The sequence below is a fragment of the Cryptosporidium sp. chipmunk genotype I genome, assembly GCF_004936735.1.
Source record: "Cryptosporidium sp. chipmunk genotype I strain 37763 chromosome Unknown contig_7, whole genome shotgun sequence".
In the NCBI taxonomy this organism is placed as follows: Eukaryota; Apicomplexa; class Conoidasida; order Eucoccidiorida; family Cryptosporidiidae; genus Cryptosporidium; species Cryptosporidium sp. chipmunk genotype I.
The window spans coordinates 135,252-154,101 of NW_027125616.1; the positions used below are offsets into that span (position 1 = coordinate 135,252).

An 18,850-nucleotide genomic window follows, 5' to 3' on the forward strand; every position below is an offset into this window, starting at 1 on the left:
AAAATATAGTGAGAGTAATTATAAATAAATTGGTCTTTCTCGTAACTTTAACTTACCTTTGTCTGGAAGCCTTTTGGAAGTTCCATAATGAAATCATAGGCTTGAGCCATCCTTGCTGCCTCCTCCACCTCCTCCATAGAAGCATTCATTTTCCCTAATAGTATGTTTTCTTGAATAGTCCCGGAAAACAATATGGGATTTTGTTGCACATAAGACAGGGAGGATCTGAGTTCTACCACATCTAGCTCATTCACATTGACTGAATCGATGAAAATTAAGGATTTTTCACCAAACTGGTTATTACTCCCAACCCCGGCTTCTTCACAAAATTGATAACTAATTGGATAAAACCTTTCAAGAAGTTCAAAAATAGTGCTTTTTCCTGATCCACTTTGACCAACAATTGCAACAAATTCTCCACTCTTAATTGTAAAACTGACTCTGGAAAGGATTAAGTTGTCAACATCATCTGAGTAGCTAAAGAAGACATTGCTAAAGACTATCTCCCCTTTTCTTAGATTAATCTCTGAGTTATAAGTGGCGAAATCTTCTTTAGATAAAAGATTATCCAGCTTGTTGGGTGTGATTGTGGCAAATTCCCTGGCCATGATGAATTTTCTCAGTCTTTGTAACCTAGTCTTCATTTTCCCCTCCAGAATGGATTTTCCCGATCTTTCATTCCTTGCTAAAGAGAAGTCTTTAAGACACCTTTCATTCATGCTGATATAGCATTTGTTTCTCACTATGGGATCTCTATCAATGTAGGAAAAGATCTTGTTAGCTGAAACTTTGGCTTTTTTTTTATCAGTAGCATATATCTGAGACCTACAGACTGAAGCGGCTGTTAGTATTAGAACCAGGATGGTTTGGACAAGCTCACCGAGCCCAATCTTCTGATTAATAGTCATCCTACTCCCATACCATAAGCCAAAACTTTGAGCAGTATTTTGAATGGCCTGACCAAAACCCCAACAAGCACCAAGGAGATGAGAATCTATTATTCCCTTAAAGTACTCAAAACGGGTACTCCTTCTGTATTTGTTGATGAAGTCTTGTTGTAGGTTGAAAAGCTTAATAATAGTATGCATTTGAAGAATTTCTTGTATATAAGTGACAGACTGTTTTCTGGGGTTCTCTGAGTAGGTATTGTCAAAATCTCTGTTTGTGCTTCCTTTGATAATCTTGGACTGAGCAAACCCTGTTGGAATCAGTAGAAGAAAGAATCCAAGAATGACAAGAGTAAGTTCGGCTGAACTTGTAAAAGAGATCACAAACCCAAGCAAAACAGTCACAATGTTTTGGGTATAGAGTCCAATATTCTCTCCAACTAGACTCTTTGTTAACCTGGTATCTTCTGCCAAAACCTCACAGAGCTTAATTGCACTTTGATTTGTCTGCTCATGGAATTGAATATCCTGGTATAACATTGAATAGAAGCACTCTGCTCTCAACCTCTTAATTAAACGCTCTCCTGAGATTTGAAGGAATGAATTTTGTGCAAAGGTTGTTAAAAAGATCAGGATTGCCAAAAGGAGAAAGTAAAGACTGTATTTGCCAGTTTCAATTCTAACCAAGTCTGAAGTTGGAAGAGTTCCTGAAGTCACGAATCTCCCAATCAGATATCCCATAAGTGGAAAAGTGGCACCTTGGACTGAAGCAGAAATTATTCCTAAAATGAAAAAATGAATGTCTTTTTTGAGTAGTAATAGCAGTTTAAAGGATGAAACCTTCGGGAGCTTCATGAACAAAGTTCTCAAATTGTCATTGAATAGGTCTTTGACTATCAAACTATAGTCTCTCGTGTCTTTTTGTGCGATGCAAAGTCCTTGATTCAGACTCTCAAAGCTGCTTATTGACTGATGTCTGAAAGTACTCTTGCTGGAATTGTTTGAATAGAAAGTTGCTAACTTCATGAATGTCATATCACTGGCTGAGCTCAATAACTGAGGCTTGCTTTGGGTCCAACTACCCAAACCTCCTCCATTTAACTTAAGAATTAGCTTAGAATAAACCCCATTACTTCGAGTTGCTAGCTCAGACCTAGAGCCCTGTTCTACAACCTTAATACCATTAGTTGGAGTACTATCAAGCACAACTATCTGGTCTGCAAAGCCAATTGTTTGTAGCCTATGAGCTATCATGATTACAGTTATTCCTCTCTCTGATATGTGTTTTTGGAATGCTTGTGTAAACAAAGCCTCAGTCTTGACATCCAATCCCGACGTTGCTTCATCCAAGATAATAACCGAAGAATTCCTTATAATGGCTCTTGCAATTGCGATCCTCTGTCTCTGGCCTCCACTTAGAAGACTTCCTTCATTCCCCACGATGGTTTCCAGTCCATCCTGAAAGGAGTTGACAAAATCCCAAGCTTGAGACAATCTAAGAGCATTTTCAATCTCCTTTTCACTTGCATTCCTATTCCCATACAAAATGTTTTGACGAATCGTATCGTTAAATAACTTGCTTTCCTGATCCACAATCGTGATTTGCTCTCTTAGAAAAACCAGATCATATTTTTTAATGTTTAATCCATCCAAAAGTATCTTTCCTTTATCTGGGTCATATAGTCTAAGTATTAGCTTTAATATACTAGATTTACCACATCCACTTCCGCCTATTAGTGCTGTAGCTTTTCCAGAGTGAAGTACTAGGTTGAAATCCTTGAGTACTGTCTTACTGGTTCCAGGGTAAGTAAAAGAAACATCTCTGAACTTAAACTCTCCGTTTATCTTTTCAAATTTCATAGGGTTTTTTTGGTTTCTAACTCGAGGTGTCTTAAATAACTTTCCAAGTTCTTTAAAGGCAACTGAACCCTTTACTAGACTTCCCAAAGAAGGAGTAGATTGTCCAAGAGCAATAGAAGCATTTGTAATGACAAAAAATATGCTGAAAACGTTTGCAACAGTAAAACATCTTAAATCATTAAGAGAAGTGCATCCAGAATCCATTGAATCTGCAACCAACACTCCACCATACCAAAATCCAAGGGAGTAAGATGAGAATATTATTAGAGAAACAAAACCCATTCCAAACGAGACAAATACAGATGCTTTTTGACCAACATTTTCAACTTCTGTAATCACCTTATAGTACTTATTAAACATAAAAGATTCCAGACAATAAGATTTAACCAGCTTTATATTATACAAAGTTTCATACGCCAAAGTTCCAGACTTGGAATAGGCTCTCTGAGTAGCGGTTCCCCAAGACTTGTGTATCTTTGTAATTAAGAATCCAGCAGCTGCCACTAGTGGAAGAGAAGCAGACATTACAAGTGCCATTTTCCATCCTCTGTAGAAACCCACAACAAAGCCAAATAAAAACTGCGAGATATTTGATATAAGCTGGGAAAACTTTATTCCATATCCTTCCCTAATTAAAGCACAATTTGCTATAATCTTCGAAGAAACTGAACCACAGTCATTATCCCTATGCCAGTCCTCATCCATTTGCAATAGATATTGAAAGCTTTCCCTTTTAATATCTTTAACAAAGTCTTCAGCAAGACTCTCAAAAATGGCAATTGAGAGCCACCCTGAAAAGAATGAATTTAAAGTCACCCCAATTAAACTGTTTATATACTGCACGAAATCATTATATTGGGCTTCAGAATAGTTTGAGCCTTGAGGTATTTTCTGCAACGCCAACCCAAAGTAAAGCAAAAATAGAGGAATAGAAATACCACTCAAAACACTCAAAATAGAACCTATTGCAACCTTCCACAGGTTTTTTAAGCTAAAAAACTTAACCTCAAATTTAATCTCGTTCTCAATTTTTACATCCTCTCCTATATTGTTTTTCTCTAACTCTTGATTACATTCAAGACCCTTTTCACCATCCTTTGCATGAACATGAGAATCCGCTCCTTCTATTTCTAATGACTTCATGTGTGTACGTATGGGAAGTTATGCTTGCAATTGCTTTACATGCATGCAAATTACATATATGCAAACAATATCGCCACTAGGCGCCAACATGCAAATGGAGGGAACGGAAAATAGAGGAAAGTGGACAAGAAAAAAATGAGAAATTTGTTGACTTTTAATAAGATTAAAATGAAAGTAAAACTATATAAATTTGGTCTACTCGACATATCTATCCTAGATAAATTTTCTAATACTATTAGCTACTTTTCGCCTTCTTTTTCCCTGGAGAAGAATCATCGTCGTTCTCTGCTACCTCAATAATTAGGTGTCTGCCGTATAAGTGAGTGTGCTGAAACTGTTCTAATGCTGAAATAGCCTCTAACTTTCCGAGAAACTCAATAAAGCAGTATCCTTTATTGGTTCCATCTGATTTCTTTGGGATTCTAATGGAGGTTACTGTACCCACAGAGTTGAATAAGGACATAATGTCTGATTTGGTTGCTTGGAATGGAAGATTCTTAATAAGAAGTTTATTTGACACATTTTTTACTCCAATATCAGTAAGCTGGGTTCTATATGGAAGTGATGTTTTGCCAATAACCTGAGAAGTTTTAGAACCTTTTGAGATTTTGAGTTCCAATGTGTGTCCATCTAAAGTGACTGACTGCATCCTTTTAACACATTCTTTAGCATTTTCGTTTGTTTTAAACTCGAGGAAGCCATAGCCCATTGATTTTTTAATAATATTCCCCTCAGAGTCTGAATGAGATCTCATTGTGATTGTAGCTTTTCTAAACCCTTCAATTTTGCTGAATAGATTCTCAAGAGCTTTTTTTGTAGTATCAAAACTTAAATTCTTAACAAATACGTGTACAATATCTTTGCTTTCCAAGTCTTCATTATTATCAAAAATTTCCTCCTTATTAACAAGTGCAGATCCTACCTCTTTTTGTTCCTGAGTTTCTGTACCCGAGACAAATAAATTAATTGGTGCCCATTCTACATATAGTGGAACGCTTTTGAATCTTTTAAATGCCAACCTTTTGAAAGCAGATTCTGCTGAGGATTCGTCCAAAAACTGCACAATTGCAATTGTTTTGCTTGGGCTCAAGCATAATCTATTTATTCTACCAAAAGGAGAACAAATTTTCTGAAGGTCGGATAATGTTACTTGGTCTGAAGGTAGATGTTTTATGATAATGGTATCTTTGCTCCTCTCTACATTCTCGAATCCCTCAAATTTCAGTTTCGCTGTAAATATGTCATTTCCCTCTACCTCAAAAGCCTTAACTGAAATCCCTTCCTTCCTCAACCACTCTTTAGTGGCCGAAATTACATGAGTCTCCATTAAAGATACTCTGGAAGCTAAGTCTGGGGCTTGTATATCAACAATGTCATGTTTTTTAATATCTTCATTATTTATGAAGGCATTAACTGCAGAATTCCCACTGATATAAAGCAGATTCCAAGTTCTTTTGTCTATTGAGGATTCCTTTTTTTTGTTTAAAGCTTTCAGTTTATAATTGGAGTGTACAATTACGTTGGATTCGTTGATAGAATCGGTGATGATTTTTGTTGGCTTATTAAAGGCCGGAGATACTCTTAGTACTCTTCCATGAAGAAGAGACAAATGAGCCTGAGATAAAGCAGTAACTGCATGCTCAGGAAATTCATATTGGACAAATCCATATCCTTTTGAAACTCCGGATTCTGGTGAACGAATAATATTTACTGATTTAACCTCTCCCCACTTAGAAAAAAATTTATTTAAATCATCCTCTGTTGTTGAATATGAAATGTTTACCACCATTAGTCTGGAAGTTTCCGTTGGAGATGTGACAATCTGTTCTCCAACATCAATAGCTTCATCAGATTCCTGGCCATTTTCTGAGTCCGTATTCAATTCAGAGACAAACTCGGATTCAGATACATTTGTACTGGAGTTTTCATCACTTTCGTTAAATGTCTCATGCTTTGAGTCTGGTTCTTGATCAGAATCAGACTCTGATTCCGAAAATTGTATATGCTTTCTCACATTTGAAACACCTGCTTTAGTCGGTTTTACAATTTCACTTGAAATTTTACCGGATAGATCCTTCTTAACAGAGTTAATTTCGCTGTTATCCACAAGATCCACAGAATCTAACCAACTTTTGTTTGAGTTCTTCTGGGAAATCCACTTCTTAAAGTTTCCCTTTTTTAGATCGTCTTCCTCTTTACTTAAAATAACTGGCTCTTTTTCATCATCCTCCATGTTTTCTTTAATGTTATTTTTCTTGTTATACTGAGAGCTGCCAACTGAATACTTACTCCAGGGTCTAGGGAGTAAATCTGAACCGGGAGGAAAAGCATACTGAACATTAATTCTGCAAGTATCTATAAATGTCCCATTGAAGTATTCCAAAGCCTTTTTTGCATCTTCTTCAGAGTAAAAACCAACAAAGCCAAACTTCCTGCTTGATTCCACCTCTGGATTCTTTTCCAACCTTTTCTTGACTATTTTCACATCTGTAATATTGCATCCAATAGAGGATATATGATCTTTTAGTCTCTTTTCTGAAAGATAACTCGGAAGATTTTTGATAATTATTCTAGATGAGTTAACCTCACCTCCTGTACCACCTCCAGAAACGTCTATTGTCATTCTTCCAAGAAAAATCAATTAAGGATTCACCCAACTTTTCCTTTTTGCTTTTTCCTATAATCACTCCATATAAATTCACTCCATACCGGACAAACCTTACCGCCGAGTCTGCTGTGACATGAGCGCCAAAACAACATGCTGAAGAAAAATAAAGGTTCAAAAGAAAAAGGAATTTAGACATAAATCATTGAAAAAGAAAACAAAGCTATAAATAAAGAGAAAGCTAAGTATTGGAGGAAAACAGTTCATCAGAGTTGTTAAAAATGTGTGAATTTCTGATCTTGATTCTCCTTCGTTTGAGTTCGGTACTGTTAGATGATGAAGTCTTGTTTTGACGCCTCTTGGAAGTGGGTTCGGAAAAATTTGAAGTTTTGTCAAGGCCGAGAAGTTTTCTGACAGCCATTTCACCCTTAGTGGTGCGAATAATATCTTCCAAATTCATTCCTTTTTTGCTAATCAGAGATTTCCACATTTCCTTAATGTCGTCATCCATTCTAATTTCTTCGATTCCTACATTCTCAGTTAAGGGATAGAGAACTACTCCTTTTAAAGAAGAACAAGCCTCACAGGGTCTTTGGGATGATAAAGGACAACCAGTTCCAGCCGAAGATCCCGTACTTGCCAGCCCCCCATTCTTGCATCTTATTCTACCTGCTATTTGTTGTTGTCTAAGACACCTAACTGCCTTTTTGCACATCAAGTTGCGAATCCACCTCTCCATACTAGGATTTGTCTAAGAATTAAGTTCATAATTAACAAATTTGATTGGTTTCAAGATAACTTACCTTCAATAGCTCCTCATCGATTAAAAGACCATCCTGATGTTGCCTCACGAATGCCAATAGAGAAATCTCACTATTCAGCTTATCATATGGAGATTTATAACTATATTTACCTGTTGCCTGGTCCAAGAAAATTCTGTCATGCAGATGTATTTTTGTCCAAAAATCACTATCTAGGGATATTTGTACTCCATCCTTGTAAAGTAAATTGTGGATCTCTTTTCTTTTTAACGGTACTGCATTCGACTGCAAAATATTCAGTATTTTATGTATTAAATATGAAAATGGTTTCTCTTCATTTGACATTTATTCTATTGTTATATTTAACAAATCTCTTTTTTCCCCTAATTTTATTAATTAAAGTAGATTTTGGCGGGCTTACCTTTTTTTTTTGCAGTCCAATATTAATTTATTGTAATATAATAATCAGTTTAAAAAGTTTTTACAAAATTATTAAACATCAATACATCTCCATTGATCTTCGTTGTGGGTAGGTATTATAAGCAAGCGCTTTCTTGGCTTTTAATTTTCACATGTTTGTGAAGTAGTTCTTTATATTATTTTAGATTTAGGGCTAAGTAGAAATGCAGTTATCAGGATTTTTTTGGGGTACATCAAAATCTTACCCATGGAATGCATGCATCCATTCTAAATTCTGACTAAATCGCCTACAGAATATTGAACGCCTTTCTAGAATCGACTTTACTCAGATCATTGTATAATGATCAATAGCACGGTTATTCAACCTTTCCTAACTACAGAATATGCATTATCAGAGACCATAATAAAGTAAATCAAGATAGGGTATATTCCCTTGTTTTTCTTTTATTTTTCGAATAGTAACATTCATAGATTAGAGAGAACTTTGGACTAGTTCTCGAGTTAAAGAAAATAAAATGCATCAATATTATAAATTTGTTATACTCAATTTTCATCTACTTGAAAAATTATCTATTAAAATTTATCCAATCCTAGCCTGTTCTTTAAAATTAACTAAAATCAACCAGAGTTATTCCACGTATAGAAGCAAATGTAATATTCAACTAAAGTAAAAAAACCTTATAGTTTCTTCCTCTTGAATATAAAATTCAATGAAGTTTGCAAATGGTTTTTTAATCATACGAATTAAAAATCCTCTCGTTAATTATTTATAATTTCATGAGTTGTATAAAACAAAATTCCCCGCCAAAAGTTATTTCCTGATTATTGAACTTGTGTGTACAAAATTTTTATTATTTTCCCTGAATATTTTTTCTTTCCAATTTTTTTTAAAAGTTGGATCTACTGGGCTTAAACGAGGACTATATTCTATTAAACAACGTAGTTATTACTTTATCTAATTAGTTTTGATTTTTAATTACATTACAAAATGACACCGGTAAAAGATATGTACAAAAGGCGTGGGAATGAGGTATAATCTATGGTAAAAGCTTGCAATTACTTTAATTGTGGCCTCATTGGGTATTAAGTACTCGAAAAAGTTATTAAACCCTTTCAATGAAATTATTTGAAGGAAATGGAGTTTTGAACATGTTACTAAATCCACTTCTTTACATTGTGCCTAAATTCCGTCCCTTTGTCAATTCCATGTCAGATTCGTTCGATTGTTAGAGTGAATTTAGGATTATTGTACATATCGACTCTTGCCACTTCTAGGTATATGCTTAAGCTCTAAACATAAAAAAGCAGCTGGCCTTCTTCAGCATGATAAAAATAATGGGTTGTCTAGTTAACTTGTCGGTATTATTCAATTACGCTGTTATTTTTACGATTATAATTATTGATATTTGGCTAATGATTAAAGAAGATGAACAAATTTCTTTGAGCAATAATTTCAATGATTTAACAATTCAACCGATCAATGCTTATCAAAAGTCCGGTTATTGTTGACAGTTGATTTGTGTGTTTTTAAAAATATTTGTTTATTAGTATAACCCATTTCTACCTGGTTATTTAGGCCTTCGCCCATTTCACCAGCTTTATTGATTTATATAGAAAAAATGTTTACTTAAACTAATATTAAACTCTATGCGGGTTCTCTCGGAATGCATTAATACATGGAAAAAAAAGTTTTTACTAAAAAAAGTTTCAATTATCCACCTGTAATTAAAATGTTCATTTATAGTGTTAATTCAAATTATTTTTTTCTTTTTACCAAGTTCCATTTGAAAACATTCCAAATTGGTTAGAATTCCAAGGCAACCTGAGTTCATTTTCTTAATTATAAATCTAAGATAATGAATATATAACATGTGAATTAGCTTAATAACAGTTTGTATTTATATATTCGTTTTTTTTTATGAATCCTTTGCTACTAACATTTTCAAATTGTCTCCTTTTGACATTCCCCACATTTTAGGCGGTCCACCGGCAATATTGTTAGATATAACCTATAAAACAGAGCTCATGGGCTGTAAAAAAAAAAATTTGAAGATCTTAAATTAAGACTCAGTACACTTTAAAGGATTTATGAGATTGTAACTAACTATTTATATTAGTTCAGCTCTAGAAACAATCCAAGATGAGTGTAAATTCGAGAAAATTTTCGACTTTCAAAAAAGTATATGGAAAAATATGCTCATATATGGCATTAAAGTTGGTACTTACAGCAATTTTGACGATGATAATAGTGCTAAATTTATACCATTTTCAAGACACAACTCACTGGATGGAGAAATTTTCTGTGGAAGTTAAAGAAAATGTTATAATAACAACAACCATCTCAACTATAATTATTTCACTATTAATGACAATTTCAGTCCCTATTGAGCCGATCCTAGTATCTATGGCATTTTTCACCTCAAGTATTAATGGCCCCACTATTGATGTACTTTTGAGTCTATTCATATGTTTTAACGCCACACAAATCAGTGCTTTCTTGACAGTTATTATAGTCAGATATTGTTTTCCAGAATACTTGAGAGAAATAGCTCATCAGTACAAACTTTTTTCTGTTTTCAACGAAATAGCAAAAGAAAGAGGGTTTCTGTTAGTTTCCCTAGTTAGACTTTCTCTTTTTTTGCCTTTTGTTCCGAGCAATTGTTTACTGGGTCTAACAGATATTTCATTTTTTAACTTATTTCTGGGAAACTTTGCTGTTATACCAGCTCAAATTTCTCTCATCTTATTTGGGGTTTCGATCTACGATAATAATCACCTCCAGAATGAACTTAATAGTACCTATATTCATCCCAAATATGCGCTCCTATTCTTTTCATTTGCCATATTTTCGATGCTTGTGCTTATCTACATCTTATTTCAGAAATATCGAGAAATCAACCAGAAAACTGAGCTCTTGTTAGAACAGGAGTATTCTTCTTCTTCTGTTTCTTTTCGTCATATTGATAATTTGTAATTCATTTTTAAAATTGAGCGAGAATAAATGCAATTTTTTGCATGCAACCACCCGATTGTAATACTAATAATAGCGCCAACTATTAATAATTTTATATATCTAAATCAATTGCTAACTACCCTATGACAATTTGACCTGTTCTATCATTCTTATTTGTAAAAAACCAACTCTGTATGTGTCTCCCTTTAAAAGTAAAAGCATCAACCAGCGGATTTACATTACAAAAAATTCAACTAATGTAGCCATAATAATTATCTAATTTCTGAAGAGCTATTGTTACACTAAAAATAGTGCCCGCCAAAATATGCAAAACCCTACTATTAAAAACAATATAAGGAATTGTACTAATATTACTCGAATCTGAAATAATTATTTAGTTTGTCTAAAGATGAGGGAAACGGAGGTCCTCTTGCAGAATTAGTCAATTTTTTTCGAAAAATATTATCTTCTCAGCTTGTTCCACGGAATTTCTACTATTTATTACTCTAGTCAAATACTCTGGAAAAATTACTTGTTCTTCCAAGAGTATTTTTAATCTATGTCTCCACCATAATTCATACCTATTCGGTCAAGTGTTACCCACAGAATTCACCCAAATCCAAGGAATATTAAAATACCTAAACCCTAATCCAGGACTTTGCCGCCAAAGGGTAGTTAAAAATCTAAACATGCCTACCAAACCAAATATACATAAATTTGAAAATGCTACTTTAACTACTCGACCATTTAGTTGTGATTGATGAATAAATCTCTAATATCATAACCATTTTGTATTTTTAAGTAAGAATCTATTGCGATAAATTCGATTTTTCCCTCTGCATTTCGCAATTTTGAGTTCGATATAACCAAAAAAAAAATAGTACACTTCCCGCCCAAAGTATTTGACTTATTTCTACTTTTAGTTGACTTTATTTCTTTCCGCAAAAAATAATAGCTATAATTTTTTTAAATTGAATCAAGGACTCGATGACTACTCAAACTGGTTTCAAGACAAGCTCTGCCAAAGTGTTTAAGACTGTGCTAATATGCATACTTCTTATTATACTTTCAGTGGCTTTATACTACATTGGAAAACATATTCTCGAGTATTTTAATCATCATTTATACTTTTTCGGGAAGATCGAGCAGATTTCGAATGGAAATATATTTGTTTTGTACACGTTAATATTTCTTGTTTCTATTCTGTATTCATTTACTCCACTTTTCTTTGAGCCAATAGTCATAATGACTTCAGTATATTATTATAAAAAGTTTCAATTCTACGACGGATTAATTTTATCCCAACTTTCTTTATTAATTGCAGTTAACATAAGTTCAGTAACAACTCTACTAATAACTCGTAGATTCATTCGCCCATATATTATAAAGGAGGGTAACTCGGATCTCTATAATACTATAATGGACGTTTCAAATGATCTTGGAATTTTATTTGTCATGCTAACTAGACTTCTTTATCACCCACTTTTTATATACAACTGTCTCTTTGGTTTTTCAAGTATTTCAGTTACAGAGTTGATTATTGGAAACTTTGCGCTTATTCCCCGATACTTGTCAATTTCGTTATTTGCACTCGTTGTTGCCGATCTAGATTTTGATAAATACAAACCATTAAACTTTAAGTCGCATCCATCTGCTGAAGCGCTGTTCTCAATTATTTACTTTTTTTCAGCATTAATATTGGTTAGTGTATTCTACAAAAGCTATTTCAAAGTCAAAGGCAGAGTTTCTGTTTCCAGTAAAGAGAATGCTTCCAGCCCTCCATATAACACTATGTTAAATTCTGAAGTTTGTGTATGAGATTTGATTGTTTTTTATTTTATTATTGCGTGCACACAACGTGGTGGTATGTATGCATGCGATTATCATGCATCACGTTAATTTTTTTGTATCAAAAAAATCATTGAAAAAGAGGAAAAACTATTTTCAAGAATGTTCGAATTTAATTTAACATTTATAGAAATTTGTGGGTTAATTTTTTCTTAGTTGCGATAATGGCTTATGTTGAAAATTATTTACTAGTTTTGTCTATTTTGAGTTAACTTTCGAATTATATATCAGATGCAGTAGTAGAATTCATTGATAATAAAGCTTCTGTTTTCCACTGGGGGAATTGGTGGAAAAAACGGAACCAGGGAGTCTTGGCTCCCAATATATAAGTTGTTGTAAATCCTCCAATATACACTTCTAACCTTTTTTGCTGGGTGGAAAAGCCCTTGGAGGAGGTAGCTTAGGATGACTCCTGGACCTAGAGCGATCCTAAATGCGTCCAAAGCTTCGTAAACAGCCTGGACTAGATGAGGAGAGTTCTCAAAGACATTTGGCCAAAGAAAGTTAAGTAAGTGGATTAGAGCGTCGTTGCACCCCGTCCCTGCTACTCCTAGAGCCAAATGCTTACAGGCCCACGCTGCTGTTTGTCTATGTACCTGATCCCTATCTGTGAGAGCTACCTCTAATAATGGAGTCAGAGCGTAAATGTAGTCTTTTGACATGGTTCCAATGTACTCAAACATGAATGAAAGAGTCTTTAAGACTCCATTTTGGACATTAAGATCCGGAATCCTGTACTCGTTCATTATGGCTGGAAGTACTGTGTAAGGCATACAAATCTCTGAAATTATAGCAATAGCAATAGTAGTACAGACTCTAAGTTGTCTTTCCTGCACTCTTAGGTTGTTTAACAAAGTTACCAAAACGTCTTGTGGTCCTATAGTTTTTGCAATTTGACCAAATGTTTTGACTGATGCCCTCCTAATTGACTTTTTATTTGCCTTAAGGCTGTCCAAAAGGTCAAAGCAAATTCTGTCCCACTCCTTGGGAGATACAAAATCTCCTCCCTTCTTTGCACAGCATCCTAAAAGCTGGATAATATTTTCCTGGACCTTTTCGTGTCTATTCTTCAGAATTGGGGTTAACCTTGGAACCAGCTCTTTAATTGAAGGACTCAGTTTCTCCACTTTTACTTGAGTTACTATTGCATGCAATGCTCCAATAATACTACCAAGAACCTCTGGGTACTCTTCTCCTAGATATTCGTATAGGAATAATCCGATATGAGCTATCATTTGTTCCTCTTCACACTGTTTCATAACTCCAATTATCCCAGCCACTAAATCGGCAGCTGTTTGTCTTGCTCTTGGAGATGGGGTATTCAGACGCCATCTAATAATCGAAGATATCTGTGGTAAGTATTGCTTAGATCTTGTCCCAAGCAAAGTCAATATTCTAGCTACGTTGTCCACAACAGAAGAATCCTCCTCAGCAGAACTCTCCTGAAAAATGTACAGGATTCCATCCACTAGGAGTTTTTCCAGTCTCTGTTCCAAGTGTATTAGTGGTGCAACCTCCATTACATTTCTAACAGCTTCCAAGGCTTGTATTCTAAATGTCTCAGTGCCGTCTCTGAGAAATATTAGTAATCCGTCCAAAACAGGTTCCAGTCCAACCTGTTTAGAGAGTGATACCGTCGCATTAACCACCAGCTTGGAAGTTCTCTTATCCAAAGAGTTTCGTGAAGTCCAGAATTGTTCAAAAAAAGGCCCCAGGAGCTTTTTCTTAACAAATTCCGACCCAATTTCCTCCACTGAGACACACTGTTCCAGAACTCTCAGTACTATTCTCTTCATTTCATCATCCTGAGAACCAAATTCCCTTACTAGGATTGGCGAAATTTCCTTAATGTAGTGACAAGCCTGGTTTGTTTCCATAAGGGAAATTATCTGTCCCATGGCTTTTAGGTAACTTGCTAGATTTCGGCTTCTGTACTCGGAAATCCCCTTCCAGATTTGTCCTAGAATTGGCTCAAAAGCATCAATACCGTAAGGGGAGGAAGCCTCAGCTAACGATGCAATGGAGAGAGCTGTAATTACCCTTACTTTCTGATTCTCATCATTTAGTCCATGGGAAATGATTTGAACTAGACTTTTCAAGTGAGGAAGCACTGAGCTCCCATGCAAAATAGCTATTTGTTGGACAATCCTGATTCCAGTATGCCTTGCTTGCCAGCTTTTCTTGCTCTGACAAACTGCCTGGAGAAAGATGACCAAGGACGGAATCCCCATTGCTGAAGCAAGGATTGCAAAGGCCTTGGCCGTTGTGTTCCTCACATACTCATCTGGATGATCTATATCTGGTCTCATAGTTGCAATCATAGTAGCCAGTCCCACAGCTTTGGCAAGATTTGAGATGATCTCCCTGCCTTCTTGGCGAGCATAATAGTCCTGATCTATCAACATTGGCTCGATCACCACCAAGATCTTGTGCACATAGGGCTTAATTTTGTCTCCTAGACGCTGAAGGATCCTGTCCAAAGCCTTAACAAGAGTATGTCTTTCCTGCTCCTCCAAAGTAGACTGCATTAGAAGGGGAAGGAGGCTGTTCAGAACAATTCCAGGACCATAATCACGAGCAGTTTCCACAATCTGTTTCATTGCTTTTCTTTTAAGGATTGGAGTTCCATTTTTTATCTTCAGAAGGAGCGTTAGTACAAGTCGCTCGTTAACTTCCTCAGGAGAAAGATCATCGTCAGAGATATTGGAAAAGAGCTTTCCAAAGAAGTGGAAGTCCTCTATCCTTAGAGATAACTCTCCAAGCTCTGAGTGAAATACCTGTTTCATAAAGCCTTGCTGAGGAAGATCCCTAGACTCTCCCAGTTCATCTTGACAAGCTTTGCTTGGCTCAGGAATGTCATACAAGACGATTTCAGGCTCTAAAAGCTTCCTCTTGTTCTCCAAATTGATTTTTCTGAGCTTCTCGTATCCATCAGGAGGCTTAAGAATCTCATACCCTTCTGATGGCAGGATCTTGTCCAACTCCTCATCGGTAAACTCTTTTTGAAGAGTTGTGTGAAGTCTCCCTTTCCCAGAGGCACTCTTCTGGGCGGATTTAACCTCCGGGGATTGCTCAGAACCTCCAGTTTCAGCGGTTTCTTTAGTCTCTCTAACAGTTTCCACCTCACTAGTGTCCCATCTTGACCTCTTCTGATCTAGCTTCCCAGAACTACTAACTTCCTGGCCTTCGTCAGGAACAATATCCCACCTCTTTTTGCGTCTCTGAGGCCTTGTTAAAGGCTTTTCCTGTTTTGAAACAATAATCTCTCCTCCACTCTCCATTGCTGGACAGTCCAATTTATCCACCTCATCTGACATTCTCCAAAATACTCAAAACCCCAGATAAGAAGTTCAACAAAAGCAAAGAAATGCGTGTGTTAAGAACTTCCTTCCTTCTAAATCTCCTTCTCCCTTAATCTAGGAAAATAACCTGCAGAGATTTTCTTATTAATTATTGTTACGGCGGGCTCTCCTTCCAGTCAAGGGGTTTGAATTAATAAAGGCAGAGGGTGAGGGTGAAACAAAGGTTTAAGAATATCAAAAAGCACTAGTTATGGTTTAATTTCTCACTTCTAGTTAGGGATTTCTTCTGTAAATGAACCTATCTTATGCAATAAAGTGGTTCTATGCTCAAAGGAATGAGGAAACAAGGAGAAGCTTTTGGCGGCAAGTTGAGAATTCTTGAACTAAAACGGTTAGTTTTGTAACTTTTCCCAAATCCGCATTTAATAGCATAACTGACAGGGAGAAACTGCTAGTTTGGGAGCTTAACATAGCGAAGTATATTTTAATTCTAGTCACAAGAAGAGATTACTCGTGAGACTTTGCCAGAATGGTCTCGTGGCATATCAACTTGAATGAACACGAGCCTAGATCCGAGTTAATCTCAGAATTGTAATCTTCCACCAGAAAGATGTTAAAAACCAAACTTTTCTCTTAAAATAGGAAGGTTTTAGTCACCAACGCACCCGATAGCTCCTAAGAAACACGCACGGAAAGCATTTCCCGATTTGTAAAACCTTGTTCACTGGATGACATAAAAATATAAGTCCGTTAACGTATAGATAGGTTAATAATCAGGAAAAGCTACAAAAAAATGAATCAAACTTTATAATAAAAAATATTCATTTTTTTTAGGAATTAAGGGATTCCACCTTCCACCACATGCAAAGATGGTGGTATTCCCCACAAGGCGCCGCCCCATAGCGCCGCCCCACACGAATTCAAGTAACATTAGGAATCACCTCTGGAAATGAATTTGTGAAAGAAGGAAGTGTAAGGAAACAGGGGGGAGATTGTTTGGTTGGCTGGGAGAGGTTTTGGAAGACCGTGTGCGAAGTAATATACACTGGTTCGGAAATTTTTATTTGTTTTGGATGAACTGGTGAATTAGAAGTTTAGCGCGGATGAATTAGAGAGTCGGATATATTGTAAATAGTATAATCTAAATAGAGTGGGAGAAAAAGAAAAAAGGAATGCAAACCAAACTAAATTAAATAGTTATTTTAGATTACTGGGAAAAAGGAAAATTAATGAAAGAAATGTTAATAATAAAGTGAATAAAATCTACATAGTCCCAATCCCCCCTGACCCGCTTCTATAGTAATCCATATGGAAGCCTGATTTCTGCTTGATTTCATACGTAATTTTTACTTAAAAAGTGGGGTCCGTCATTGAATAGTATAATTTCAAGTGTTTTTCTTTGTGTGGAATAATTGGAGGTATAATTTTATTAATTATAAGGAGTATCACGTAAATAGAATTCGTTAAGATCTTGTACTTGTGGTAAGTAATATTCGAGATTCCCGGAAGAGAGTTGGTTAATTTTCCAGCTAAGGGAAACTTGAATAATGGATGGTAATAAATTTTTTACTGTTCTTTTTAGGATATTCATATTAATTGATTCCTAATTACCATTAATAAGATAAAAGAGGATGAGAGAAATTGTTCATATTCAAGGAGGACAATGTGGTAACCAGATTGGTGCTAAATTTTGGGAAGTCATTTCTGATGAGCATGGGATCGACCCTGTAAGTTTTGAAAATAATGGAGGCTATTTGTGTTGATTTGAATTGAATAATTAACTTTTTTTTTGAAATCTAAATTTAGACTGGTACTTATCATGGCGAATCAGATTTACAGATGGAGCGTATTAACGTATTCTACAATGAAGCTTCGGGTGGAAGATACGTTCCAAGGGCAATTTTAGTAGATCTTGAGCCGGGAACAATGGACTCAGTTAGAGCTGGTCCTTTTGGATCATTGTTTAGACCGGATAACTTCATTTTTGGTCAGAGTGGAGCTGGCAACATCTGGGCTAAAGGTCACTATACTGAGGGAGCCGAGCTCTTAGATGCTGTAATGGATGTAGTTAGACATGAGGCAGAGTCTTGCGATTGTTTACAAGGTTTCCAAATTACCCACTCTTTGGGAGGTGGTACTGGATCTGGTATGGGAACTTTGTTGGTTGGAAAGATTCATGAAGAATTCCCAGACCGTATTTTACAAACATTTTCAGTATTCCCATCTCCAAAAGTGTCAGATACTGTAGTAGAGCCCTACAATGCAACTTTGTCAATTCACCAGCTGGTTGAGAACTCTGATGCTGTTCAGGTAATTGATAATGAGGCATTGTATGATATCTGCTTTAGAACATTGAAGCTAACCAATCCATCTTACGGAGATTTGAATCACTTGGTTTCAGTTGCCATGTCTGGTGTAACTTGTTGCCTCCGTTTTCCAGGTCAACTTAACAGCGACTTGAGAAAGATGTGCGTCAATTTGGTTCCTTTCCCAAGATTACACTTCTTCATGATTGGGTTTGCACCTCTAACATCCAGAGGTTCTCAACAATACAGATCCTTATCGGTAGCAGAACTAACCCAACAAATGTTTGACGCCAAAAATATGATGTGCGCTTCAGACCCTCGCCACGGAAGGTATCTCACAGCTAGTGTAATGTTCAGGGGTAGAATGTCAACAAAGGAGGTTGATGAACAGATGCTTTTGGTTCAGAACAGAAACTCATCTTACTTTGTTGAATGGATCCCAAATAACATCAAGTCATCTGTCTGCGATATTCCTCCAAAGGGATTGAAGATGGCTTCAACCTTTGTTGGAAACTCTACTGCCATCCAGGAAATGTTCAGACGTGTTGCTGAGCAGTTCACCTCCATGTTCAGAAGAAAGGCCTTCTTACACTGGTATACTGGAGAGGGGATGGATGAAATGGAGTTCACAGAGGCTGAAAGCAATATGAACGACCTAGTTTCTGAATACCAGCAATATCAAGATGTTCCAGTTGAAGAAGATGAGTATCCAGATGACGAACATCATATTGAAGCTTGAACTTGACATAAAACAAACCATCAGAA

The 18,850-nt window shown here is 35.9% G+C and overlaps 7 protein-coding genes across 7 annotated transcripts; 3 read left to right on the forward strand and 4 right to left on the reverse strand.

Annotated features, from left to right (window-relative positions):
* Nucleotides 1-47: 47 nt before the first annotated feature.
* On the reverse strand, nt 48-3,890 carry ELE39_003610 (ATP-binding cassette transporter; the record flags this gene model as incomplete). The annotated part of the gene is made up of 1 exon (XM_067346714.1): nt 48-3,890. One exon carries the CDS (start codon nt 3,888-3,890, stop codon nt 48-50), a length of 3,843 nt encoding a protein of 1,280 aa, XP_067200027.1.
* Nucleotides 3,891-4,125: 235 nt separating this feature from the next.
* On the reverse strand, nt 4,126-6,513 carry ELE39_003611 (5x Mrd1p like; the record flags this gene model as incomplete). The annotated part of the gene is made up of 1 exon (XM_067346715.1): nt 4,126-6,513. The coding sequence occupies one exon, from the start codon at nt 6,511-6,513 to the stop codon at nt 4,126-4,128; it is 2,388 nt and encodes a 795-aa protein (XP_067200028.1).
* A 223-nt stretch (nt 6,514-6,736) lies between these two features.
* On the reverse strand, nt 6,737-7,234 carry ELE39_003612 (uncharacterized protein; the record flags this gene model as incomplete). The annotated part of the gene is made up of 1 exon (XM_067346716.1): nt 6,737-7,234. One exon carries the CDS (start codon nt 7,232-7,234, stop codon nt 6,737-6,739), a length of 498 nt encoding a protein of 165 aa, XP_067200029.1.
* A 2,582-nt stretch (nt 7,235-9,816) lies between these two features.
* Nucleotides 9,817-10,650, forward strand: ELE39_003613 (multi-pass transmembrane; the record flags this gene model as incomplete). Its single annotated transcript, XM_067346717.1, has 1 exon — nt 9,817-10,650. The coding sequence occupies one exon, from the start codon at nt 9,817-9,819 to the stop codon at nt 10,648-10,650; it is 834 nt and encodes a 277-aa protein (XP_067200030.1).
* A 966-nt stretch (nt 10,651-11,616) lies between these two features.
* ELE39_003614 (multi-pass transmembrane) lies at nt 11,617-12,447 on the forward strand (the record flags this gene model as incomplete). Its single annotated transcript, XM_067346718.1, has 1 exon — nt 11,617-12,447. One exon carries the CDS (start codon nt 11,617-11,619, stop codon nt 12,445-12,447), a length of 831 nt encoding a protein of 276 aa, XP_067200031.1.
* Nucleotides 12,448-12,704: 257 nt separating this feature from the next.
* Nucleotides 12,705-15,794, reverse strand: ELE39_003615 (splicing factor 3B subunit1-like HEAT repeat containing; the record flags this gene model as incomplete). The annotated part of the gene is made up of 1 exon (XM_067346719.1): nt 12,705-15,794. The coding sequence occupies one exon, from the start codon at nt 15,792-15,794 to the stop codon at nt 12,705-12,707; it is 3,090 nt and encodes a 1,029-aa protein (XP_067200032.1).
* A 1,616-nt stretch (nt 15,795-17,410) lies between these two features.
* Nucleotides 17,411-18,824, forward strand: ELE39_003616 (tubulin beta chain; the record flags this gene model as incomplete). Its single annotated transcript, XM_067346720.1, has 2 exons — nt 17,411-17,506; nt 17,586-18,824. The coding sequence occupies 2 exons, from the start codon at nt 17,411-17,413 to the stop codon at nt 18,822-18,824; spliced, it is 1,335 nt and encodes a 444-aa protein (XP_067200033.1).
* Nucleotides 18,825-18,850: the final 26 nt, after the last annotated feature.